We start from the raw sequence: 12,017 nt of genomic DNA on the forward strand, positions 1-12,017 counted from the left end.
CCCAACTATTGTATCAAGCATTTTATTAAGAATACCAGTAATTTCCACAGTAAATGATAAAATTGTCAAAACTGAACAGTAAAACCTAAGTATGACACTTAATCCGGAATGGATAATGAACTTTCAAAGAAGAAGACAAAGAAACGCATGTTGTTTTTATTTTTCTTTCCAGTGTAAATCATAGTTTTGTGAACACTGAGATATGAAGGATGAGAACATTTCATGCCAGTAGTGAGGGTTCAACAGCTGTGCGTTTGCTTTCTCTCCTGTATTCTGTCCTTATTACAGACAGCCAGCTACTTGTTTCACCCAGCCATCCAAATTAAAAGCATAAGAAAAAACCCCAAAACCTTAATAAAGAATATTCCGCCTGTACCAGCACAAAATCTTTATAAGAATACATGGAAGTTTAAATGTACTGATTATGGATCAGAAATTGTGTCCTACTCTATCTCCTCCTGATACTGACATAACATATATACAGTCTACCTTCTTTCCTAAGGATTTCTCCAATTTTTTATTTTTTTTTTTAAGTTGGACCAAGCTTAAGAAATATCTTAGGAAAGGAAAGAAGCAAATCCTATCTGCTGGATAACTCTTCAGTGACTTAAGTGAAAGTAAAACAATTTTCAACCTTTCATAATTTTCATCACGCTACATAAGATGAATTATTACATTTGTTAATCCATAACATTTCATCTTTAGATGATAAAACAACGAGCCTGGAACTATATACATGTTTCTATAATATATATATGTTTCTATAATATTTTTAAATATACATTTTTATATGCTAGAATTGTGCGTACAAATCTGAGCCTTCAAGATCATCTGTATCTAGGACCTACATATATTATATACTGCGTTTATCTGTTCAGAATGTCACTTGATCAAAGATCCAGCAGAACAGCAGTTTCAAAAGCAGCAATTATGAACTCAAGTGGGATGATGGCAACACAAGCAAAACAAATGCAGCATTTTGTTTATCTTTCACAGTAAGACTGGGGATCTATACATAAATAAAAGCACAGCGGAAAAGGTTTACAAACTATTGTTACGAAAGACGGGTAAACTAGACACGATTTAAAAAACGCGTGCCCCAACTGAGTAGGAAAATAAAGGTATAAAGAAATGGTCAATAAGCAACACAGTACAAAATGACTACATGCCAATTTGAATACTAGGGATTTTTTTCCCTGACAGGAGCTGAAGATGCTTGTCGTCCAGCTCTCACTTTGCTTATATCCCTAAGACTTTTAACAGGTCAACAGTAAAAAGTCTGCCATCTGTGCACCACTCAGAACTGTATTTTAATATTAATAAATAATATGACTTAAAAGTCTGTTCAAATTAAGCGTTCTCTTCCACTAAGCAATCTCAGAGTGCATGTGGAAAGGCCTAAGACAGAATGCAGCCCCACCAGCTCCTAGATGCTTCTGTTTGTAGAAATAAGATAAAAACCAAAACTAACCCATAGAGCAAAGATCAAAATCCCAGTTCTTTTCAGGTGAATGGCTTAACTGCTAGGCTAAAGCCAAACTCTCCATTGTCTGCTTTTCTTGGTCCACTTCTTGTATCTAACAACTCAAACCTCCAAAATGGTTTGTAAAACATTCTATGGTTTACAAAGGAAGGGAAGGAGGAGAACCAGGGAGAGGGGTCAGGTGTCACTTGTTAGGTTGTGTGACAACACCATTGTTGTGGACCAAAATCTAATTTCAGTTTACTTGGGGGATTAGGCAGGACACAGTTGCCTGCACACCTAAAAAGGGGTTGTGCCATAATTTGGAAGGGAGACAGGCAGCCACCTCCTCAGAATAGGCCTTCCGCTATATTAGCATGTCAAGTCAAATGCCTAGGGAACTTCGCGGCTTAATGTAACAGAGCCTAATGGTTTAAGATATTTCCTAGAGCATTCAGACGGAAGTTTCACCCATGCTCTTCCCTCCCGGAGGCACAAGAGTTATAAGGCTTGCTGGATCCTAGTGGAGGCCCCTGCCAGCTTGAGGGATCCTGACCAGCCAGCAGATCCAGCAGCCTGTTGCCCAACGGCATAACAGTTACAGGCACACTAAAATCCCCATGGAGGAAGCCCCCATCACCTTGTCAAATCCCAACCAGTTGGCAGAGCTGAATGTGGGGGGCCCAAAACCATAATAACTACAGGCACATTTAAACCCTGCTGAGACCCCCCACTGCCTCTGCAATCCCAACCCATCAGTTTTGCACCCACAGGCGTAAAGGTTACGGACACGCTGCATCTCTGGTGAGGTGTCTCATCCCCTAACTCCTCCTGGATGGCCTCCCTCAACAGGCAGTGATGTCAAGCTTCAATAAACCATCTGCATCATGCTTCTGACACCATCTGTCTGCCTGTAGTGAATCTGGATATTGGGGTTTATTTAACAACCACTGAGATGAGAGCTTTTCCCCTTATTGATCATCTCACACTCTCACTCTCACTCCCTGTTATCATTATGTTCTTTGGGTCCTGACTTTCCTTTCCAGCAGGGAGATTGTTGCTTGCCCAGGATGGTTGGACAGCAAGTTGTCTCGGTTTGTGTTGTGCAGCTGCTCACAGTTAGCAGTCTTAGGTGTTATTGGCTAAGGTCCCTAGCAGTTGTTTCCATGCATTTCCCTGATCTCCACGACCTTCTCCCACTTCCAGGACCCTTCCTCCATGCAAGATCTTCAGTTCAGATTCTGACATTCTCGCATAGACACACAAACACACGCACATGCATCTTCTGCCATCTTTCAGTGTTCACAGATTAAGTTATTTTTCACCTATGGCAGCCACATAATGGCCTTAGGCAATTTATGACTGTTAGTAAGGCACTGCACAATTAAATTGGAACATCAGCCGACATTCATAAAAATAACCTCTCATTCCGCTTTCTGCAGAAGTATTTTAGTAATTTAATCTATTCAACAGTAATTAAAAAAGGGTATTCTATTAAATTCTTTCCAACCAATACTTGCAGTCTGGCTAAAGATTTTGATATTGTTCCTAGTTTTAATGGAATTACGTCTTGCTCTGAATATGAATTTTACTCATAAATCTGACCTAAATTCTACGATAATAAACAGAATTGTTTGTTCTGTTCACCTTATTATTCTTTACCCCTTTTACAGGAAGTAAAACATTTCAGAATGATGCAAAACCATAGACAGAAATAAGGAAGGCTATGTGTTTAAATCCTTGGGGTACCCTTACTTTCCCTGTTTCTTCTCATTTTGCTTCACACACTGTTCTTTCCAGTTCAGGATGTAACATTATTAAAACTTTGCTAGAGATTTTTTTTTTAATTTTCACCTATTCCCGTGAGCTAAGAGTGATTTTTGTAGAGCTAATTGTCTGTGAATCAGACTAATTAGTATTGTCATCCTTACTTGTTCAGATGGTAAAACAAGGACAAAAAGAACGTACGCAAATGGCAGAATTTTACCCTAAGGCACCCCATACTGCTATGCTTCTGTTTGCTATAGTACCACCCACAATAGGAGCACCTACGATAACTTCTGTAGTACTGCTGCACTGGCTAACTGTTCACACACCGCACTTCTACATCTTGGTGAAACTTCACAATACGTACAACTTCTCCTGGCAGTCCCCTGGGTCCAACGGGTCCTGGAGGTCCTTGCAGTCCCTGTCAAATGATACAATGATATCTGGCATTAAGAATTATCTTCCACATGGAGTAAGAAGTACAGAGTTTCCTCATTCTCCCTTAATCTAACATTTGGGCCAATAAATCTTTGTGCCTGATACATACAAAATCCAAAGTATGTATACAAAGCAAATACAAAGGCACTACCTAAAGGGAAAGACAAAACAAAAGGAATTAATCAAGATTTCCTCCCTCAAGGGACAGATCTAGAGGTGATCTTTTAACTACATGGCAGGTGTTCCTTCTCTTTTTTGGAATAGATCTCATCAGAAGGACTCCAGAGCACTGAAATCAAAAAGGATTGAGAGGTAGAGATAAAAGGATGACTTGGTGCAAACCCTAACGATCCTTTGGATCTCTACAAGCCTCTTCTGGAAGGTATACAGGGTGAAGGTGACCTAGATTTCCACTGCAGTAACAACAGTTATTTCAGTAGCTTCCTACCAAGCCTCCAAACAGCAGTCTAAAGAGTTAGAGTGGAGAATAATTTTTAAGACCACAGTTTCGTGGACCCTATAGCTGCATCTATTCCCCGCAGGACTTCTTTTAAGGATCTAAGGAACTTGGGTACTATCATATCCAACATGAATAGTGTTGAGTGGAGGTTACATCTTCACAGTTTCCAACTCTACCTTTACTTGAAACAATTCAAGGCATCATGAGAGATTCTCAAGAACATTTGTGCTTCAGTTGCTTTCTTCAAAGCAAGGCGATGACTACTTTGACATTACCTGCAGTCTCACAGGATTAAATATAGGAACGACTAATGTACTGGCGGAGGTTACTCGTTGCCTCACTGATGGATAAAGGGAACACACCCAGCTACTGGTGGATTTGTAATTGCAAAATGGGCGATTGCAAATGCAATTTGTAAATGCAAAATGGCACTCAATATTCCTGAATGGCCAAATAGCATTTCAGCTTTGCATAAATATTCCTTGCTCAGTGATGCCGAGATCAACAAGAATTTATGAGCTGAAAGTAAAATAGCCACAATTCATGCACAAACTTTTGATATAAACTATTTGCATTCTCTGCCCTTCAATAACAGCTAGAGTTGATAGCATTCAGAGTCCTCTTATGTAACAACATGAAATGTAATGGCTTTTAATACCACAAAAATACCTTTCACCTACCTTTGATCCTGGATTTCCAATAAGACCAGGTGGCCCAGGCTCTCCTGTTTCACCCTAATGACATTGTTTGAGAAAATAAAAAAAATGCAAATTTACTGTTGTTATGTCTCCCAGTATCAGCTATGTACACCAGTGATTCATATAGTGTGTGCAAGTCAAAAAATACCTTATTTCCTTTTGATCCCTCCATTCCAGTTTCTCCCTGAAAATAGCAGGTACAAGCACAGGAAGTTAAAACTTTAACTAAGATCACCTGAGAGTTTAATTTGGTACCTTAAAATATTATAATATAGTTTGCAAACTTAATGAATACTAAGAAAGCATTAAAGAATTTCTGATCCCTTGTACAAACTCTGAAAGGCATTCCTCTTCAAAACTAATTCATTTGCAGGTCTTTTTCAAGACTCAATTTCAAAGAAAAATTCTTTGAAAACACCACATTTGATTAAGAGCTTTGTCCAGTCTAAAGCCTGCTTTTCACCACTAAATGTCTATTGGTGACACAGTATTCATCTCCAAACCCACACATTATTACTGTATGCCTTATTTTGTTTATTACAATATACTAACCACGAGTATCTGAGCAACCTTCAGTTGTGTATTAAACAACATAACCAGCTTTTGTCAAACATCATAAGAGAGGACAATAGTTAATTAAAAATAAGCAACATGTAAACAGATTTTTACAGAATGAGTGTTCTGAAAATATCCCCCAAAATAACAACAAAAAAAAAAGGCTATAGGAAAACTTCCTGATGTTAAATGCCACACTGGAAACTGGTCAAATAATTAAAATAGTACAGTTCAGCCCACATATGATTTTGTGAAATAACTGAAAAAAAGAAAGAACCCTCAGGGAACAAAAAAAATCATGTACTTTAAAGTCAGTTCATGGACTGTACAAACTACAGAAATGCTGAAGAACAGGGTATCTTTGGCTTTTATTCATAACCTGTGGAACTTGATGTATGTGTAAGGAGGAGACAATACATATGCTATCCTACATAATCACCAAATCTAATGAAAGTATACAAAGAAAAGAATTACAGCAAGAATACAGTATGAAAATAATATAAAATGTAAATTATTCACGTCAGTTCAAAACATAGCTGCACTTACTGGATCTCCCTTGTCCCCTTTTTCAGAAGGCTCTCCCTGTGGAAACACAAGGAAGAGGTTAACACAGATTTATTTCAAATGAGAAATAGTACTTATGTCTGGTTTTGGTGAAGGGTCCTTGATAAATACTATGGTTTTTTTAAACCTATATAAAATATATGAACTACAAAAGATTACTTGAAGGATGTTGTCCTTCATTGGCCAATACAGCCTAAACCACGACAAGGGATGATGTTGATTTAATGCCAAGACCATGACATGTGTGATCCTTTCAAGCAGGAGCACAAGGGAGGGTCAGGAACACGAACTAAAAAGAGTGACAATGGATACAAATCTGACAAATTCTCAAACACAAGTACTTTATAACACACAAAATCATGAACCTGTCATATTGACAGAATAAAAAAAAAGTTTCTGGCTGCATGAAAATTGTTTACACGCAAGGATATGACCAAAGAACTCAACTGGAAACCTAACAACTGAATAGCCAAATGCCTGCTACTCAGCGAATGAAGAATTGCTAGAAAAATCACAATATATACCTATTACCCAGCAATATCCCTCCCCTGCAATTCTTTCTGGAAAATTTAGGCTTAAACTAAAAGATCTTAAATTATGAAGTTGATTTATAAATTTTAATAATTTAAAGAATACTGATTTTTCATATAGATACTAAAGATCACATTCATAACTTGAAAAAGTATGAATGGCGTCTAATTCGTGAGGCAATCACTGGTCATAAACTTATATAAACATAATTTTAAACTGGCATTCAGTGAAAGTCTGAATGTGTTTAAAGTTAAGGAGTTCGTGAGTTGTTGGGACAGAGAAATTTACTTGCATATGTAAATACTCTCTCAAGGAGGGGCTTGAGTAGACTAAATTACTAAGGACATTCAGAGATTGACAACTTTTCCTATGCCAAATTTTCTTGATCTGAGTATATTTTCCAGAGTTTGACTCATAATCAGTATGTTCAGCCACCTTAGAATCATAGAATCATAGAATTGCTGAGGTTGGAAGGGACCTTTAAGATCATCAAATCCAACCTTTAACCTACCCTGACAAAAGCCACTTCTAAACCATGTCCCTAAGTGCCCCATCTACCCTTTTTTTAAACACCTCCAGGGATGGTGAATCCACCACCTCCCTGGGCAGCCTATTCCAATGTTTAATAACCCTTTCAGTGAAAAAATGTTTCCTAATATCCAATCTAAACCTCCCCTGATGTAACTTGAACCTGTTTCCTCTCGTCCTATCACTTGTCACCAGGGAGAAGAGGTCAGCCCCCATCTCTCTACAACCTCCTTTCAGGTAGTTGTAGAGGGTGATAAGGTCTCCCCTCAGCCTCCTCTTCTCCAGGCTAAACAACCCCAGCTCCCTCAGTCGTTCTTCATAAGGTTTGTCCTCCAGACCCCTCACCAGCTTTGTAGCCCTTCTCTGGACACGCTCCAACACCTCGATGTCCCTCTTGTATCGAGGGGCCCAAAACTGAACGCAGTACTCGAGGTGGGGCCTCACCAGCGCCGAGTACAGGGGGATGATCACTTCCCTAGTCCGGCTCACCACACTATTCCTGATACAGGCTAGGATGCTGTTGGCCTTCTTGGCCACCTGGGCACACTGCTGGCTCATATTCAGCCGCCTGTCCACCAACACCCCCAGGTCCTTTTCTGTTGGGCTGCTTTCGAGCCACTCTACCCCAATCCTGTAGCGCTGCATGGGGTTGTTGTGACCCAAGTGCAGGACCCGGCACTTGGCCTTGTTGAACCTCATACCATTGGTCTCAGCCCAACGGTCCAGCCTGTCCAGGTCCCTCTGCAGAGCCAACCTACCCTCAAGCAGATCAACACGCCCGCCCAGTTTAGTGTCATCTGTGAACTTACTGAGGGTGCATTCAATCCCTTCATCCAGATCATTAATAAAGATATTAAAGAGAACCGGCCCCAGCACCGAGCACCTTCTAGTACCACACATAAGTATTAAGGAATTCATTTATTTACCTTTTCTCCTTTTGCGCCGGTCATTCCCAATTCTCCTTTTTGACCCTTTTAACAAAATAAATTATATTTAAAACCTCTTATATTCTAAGATTGCTCCTCCTCTCCTATAACTGCACTTTGTTCTGTGTAAGACACAAAAATCTTAGCTTTTATGGAACCAAAATTTGAGAATTAATCATCTCCAAATTAATTTTAATCACTTTTTTCTTTAGCAGATCTGCAGGCTTCTCAATTTAAAAAACGTTGTCAGTCCTGTGACATATCCAAAGCATTTGCCTCTTTTCTTCCAAGTTTAATCGGCATCCAATTGTCAAAAATTCATTCCGCTGTTTAAACCGGACAGATGCCTATAAACAATATACTGTCATATATTGTGGATTTCTGACCTCCACATAACTTTTATAGGCAGACTATAAGTAGTTTTGGTACAGAAAGTCCCTTTGTTACAGAGAACCTGCTTTAAATATTCAAAATTTACTATTAAAAATATTTTTTGAATTTTGACTTTTCTTAGAGTCTTTTTTTTTTTAAGAGACTTTTTTTTCTCCCTAACTGTCAGGCCAGCTCATTTGACTTCTCCTCAGACAGTATTATAGAAACCACACATAATTCTTCCTGCATTTTCCCTTTCTGTCTATCATAGAGTAGAGGAGAAAGGCTCACATGCTGCACCTGCAGGATGACACAATGAGTTGGATATTGGGCTACAGAGATCAAAGAGCCAGTCATATCCAAAAACTATTCCTTCAAACACTGTTGTGATAAATCAAATCAAAGATACTGTGTTAAGGGTGGCAGAGACAGGTTAAATAGAAGCTTTGAAATTTCTCCAAATTTCATCCAAAATGCTTACAACGTCTCCCTTCTGGCCTTTAGGTCCAGGGGTCCCAAGTAATCCCAGTAGTCTTGTATCACTCTGGAAAAAAATATCACCACAAAGATCAGAGAACAGAACATGTCACCATTTCTTTACAATAACAATTTATTTACCATAATAATTTAATTTAATTTACCAGTATGTAAATTCAGAAGTCCTAATTTACTACTAGAAAGGGATACTAAATTCCTATGCAGTACATCTAAGTAATGTATTGCAGTAACATCCTTTGTCACGCATTCATACTCCAGTCAGACGAGCAGAAGATGAACAAAAGCATAAAAGGGAAATGTCTATGTTGAATATTGCTATGCAAATCCATGATTTTTTTTAACTTAATGCAAAGAACATATTTTTATGCTAATTATTACAGTACATTTATCAAGTATTTTAGAAAAGAACAATAAAAATCACTTCTTTCCTTTGACAAAAACACAAGCTTTTTATTTTTAAGCAGCACAAAATGTAAAATAGAACTAATTTAAGTCTACTACAGTAATGAGACAGAAGGAGAGGGAAAGAATATGATCAACAGGCTCCTCACACTGCTCCTCAAAGAAAACAGACAGATTTAAGGACCAGAGGTTCAGGTTGTATACTTGCTCAGGCATTATTGCACTGCATCTATTTACTCTTCTGTACAAGGTAAAGACACAATAAAATACAAAACAAATGGTTTGCTCTTCACAAAGCCATGCTCAGACTACCTAAGGGGACCATGTTTTCTTTCAATGACAATGGAAAAAGCAACAAGATCCTGAAAAATGAGCTCAGGTCTGGACCCAAGGAGTCCAGTCCTAGAACATCTGCCACTGGACTGAGCCGGAACACTGGGCAAGTCAGCTGTCCCCTTGCCATGCTCCAGTTCCCACATCTCTAATTATGGGAAAACATCATAATGAGTAAAAGTGCCATTTACACTCTGTTAATATTTTCAGAAGTTGAAAACTGAATATAACCTGAATAAAATTCATAATACTTTTACAAATATAATGTCCTGAAGGATCTTCAGCAGTTAGGGTTCATAACGCTGTTACTACTCTAATTATCAAAATTGTCTCCAGAGAAAGAGGCAGATACCCAAAGAAGGGAACGTGAGTATTGCTAAGAAGTATGTGACTACCACTTGACTGAGAACGATCTACGTGTCTGTTATTATGAGTATACTATAAGTTATGATTTATTCTGAGTTTGGCATTTCTTTTGCATACATGGAGGGGAAAAAAGGGGTATTAGACCAAATAACTACTTTTACGCTCTTAGCATACTTACAGGTCATTTGCTCTTTACAACAAAATCTAAGTGAAATATGCCGAATAAAAGAACTTAGAAAATAATGAATTATTCAAGATAATCTATAATTATTATGAATTATAATGATTTTGAAACATTTCCTGAGCAGATTGTGATGTAGTTTCAATTGCTTTGTGTTGTGGTTTCATTTTTATTTTTGCGTGTTGGAGAACATTTTAGATTAAACTGACCTGTATGCCCTTCCCAAAGATGTTTAGAAGCAAGTTTGACTGAAGTGACCTTATATCTATGTACAGAAAACTGGTAAGTAAAAAAGATGACAAGCAGAGGCCTTGAAAGCCCAGGCAAAGGATGATAACAGAGGCCTGAGAGTGAATAAACACAAATCATGGGGCATCCTTTACCAGTCACTGAAGGAATGTCACCTGCAGAGCAGGGCAGAAACAGTTTCTTAGCATAGCGAACAAAATGCAGGTATGGAACACATGCAAAGCATCTCATTTATGTTGAAAGCGCAAAAGACATAACAAGGAAGAACATAAAAGTAGTCACACGCCTTGCAAGAACAGGCACAAAGGAAGAACAAGGAGGGAAGAAATGCTCCAGCACTGTCTCCCACCCCATTAAGGATCAATGGTACTACTTATCCTCAGCGCGTTCCCCTCACCTTTATTAAAGAAAGGCTGCTGATATTGGTTTGCCATTCAGCACAATTTTCTGCTGCAATCAGCAATTGTATTTATAGTGCTCTCTTTCACTGTATGCATGGATCAAGTAAATTATGCTTTTAAAGACTTGCACTCCAGCCTCCTTACACGATAAGGCGATTGATACTGAGCCAGAAAAAGCCTGGTTGCAACAAATTATTGAAATACATTATGCAATTACAACTATTCATTGATGCCATACAGAAACCAGAAGAATTGAAAATAATCTGCTAAGAAACAGGGAAATTATGGGGAAAAAAAAAAGCATTATTAATTATGATGGGTCTTAAGATCCCTCTCACTGATCTCCCACATTTCCTGGTAGCAGTTTCTCATGATTCCTAGAAACACCAAATAAAAAGACACCATGCTAACATCCTCAGAAAAACAAAGATATTAAAATCTCTATAGCAACAAAACCATGGTCACAATTTAAACACTTTAAAAAAACAAACTGAAAGAAGACCCTGTGAGACCCTTGAGAACATGTATAAAATGCTGGAAAACGAAGAGACCATTTCCTGTGGTGTAAGGAATCTTAGAAACCTCAGAACATCACCAAAATAGCATTGTACAAATGCAAATAATTGAGGCACTTTGCAAATGACATACTGGAATGTGAAAGATCGCTCGGTACCTCCAAGGTGCAGTGAACAAAATCAGCACTCATCATACTATGTAATAGTGTGGGGAAAAAAGGAAAGTTACTTGTGCATACATCTGCCTAAATGAATAAGCAATGGCAACGCAGACAAACTCTTTGATGTCTTTGTCTTGTCCTCGATGGGAATATCCCATTCCCATCATAAAATGTATAGAAATTAATATGTTTGCTGTAGCAGTTGCAGACTTAAGTTGACTCTCGGAAGATCTGAACATGTAGTTACAGAAAGTTTGCACATTTAAAATCTGCTACTTGAATCAGCCAGCCATCTTCTCTCTCATCTGAAACCAAACAGCATTTCCTTGTTGAATGGTTCATTGCTTGTGACAGAGTCATTAAAATCTTCAAACTAGACAGCTGAAGGAAGAAGAAAGTTGGTAAGCTGTATGGGGTTTAAAAGATGATTAATTTATAGACTCAGAGTAGACGGTCTACATTTTTCCAAAATATTGTTAACTAGGAAACATAAGACACCTTAGGAATTCTTAGAGCCTTACAATGATAAGAAACATGATTTTTGGAGACATGCTTGCCAGATCCCGAAGATCACCACTGTTTGTATTTCCTCCTGCAGAATTAACCTTAA

The 12,017-nt window shown here is 38.3% G+C and overlaps 1 protein-coding gene across 10 annotated transcripts in view; it reads right to left on the reverse strand.

Moving 5' to 3' along the window:
• Positions 1–12,017, reverse strand: part of COL19A1 (collagen type XIX alpha 1 chain) — a 214,129-nt gene that overhangs the window by 50,171 nt on the left and 151,941 nt on the right. For 9 of the 10 annotated variants that reach the window (XM_054195884.1, XM_054195882.1, XM_054195883.1 and 6 more), the window contains 6 exons: positions 8,783–8,845; positions 7,930–7,974; positions 5,927–5,962; positions 4,974–5,009; positions 4,808–4,861; positions 3,597–3,650 (listed from right to left, as the gene is read on the reverse strand). In XM_054195884.1, the coding sequence (XP_054051859.1) occupies positions 3,597–3,650; positions 4,808–4,861; positions 4,974–5,009; positions 5,927–5,962; positions 7,930–7,974; positions 8,783–8,845 (288 nt within the window). The remainder of the gene's footprint in view (positions 1–3,596; positions 3,651–4,807; positions 4,862–4,973; positions 5,010–5,926; positions 5,963–7,929; positions 7,975–8,782; positions 8,846–12,017) is intronic. The other variant, XM_054195881.1, reaches the window with a different exon arrangement.

The sequence above is a fragment of the Rissa tridactyla genome, chromosome 3 (assembly GCF_028500815.1).
Source record: "Rissa tridactyla isolate bRisTri1 chromosome 3, bRisTri1.patW.cur.20221130, whole genome shotgun sequence".
Lineage (NCBI taxonomy): Eukaryota > Metazoa > Chordata > Aves > Charadriiformes > Laridae > Rissa > Rissa tridactyla.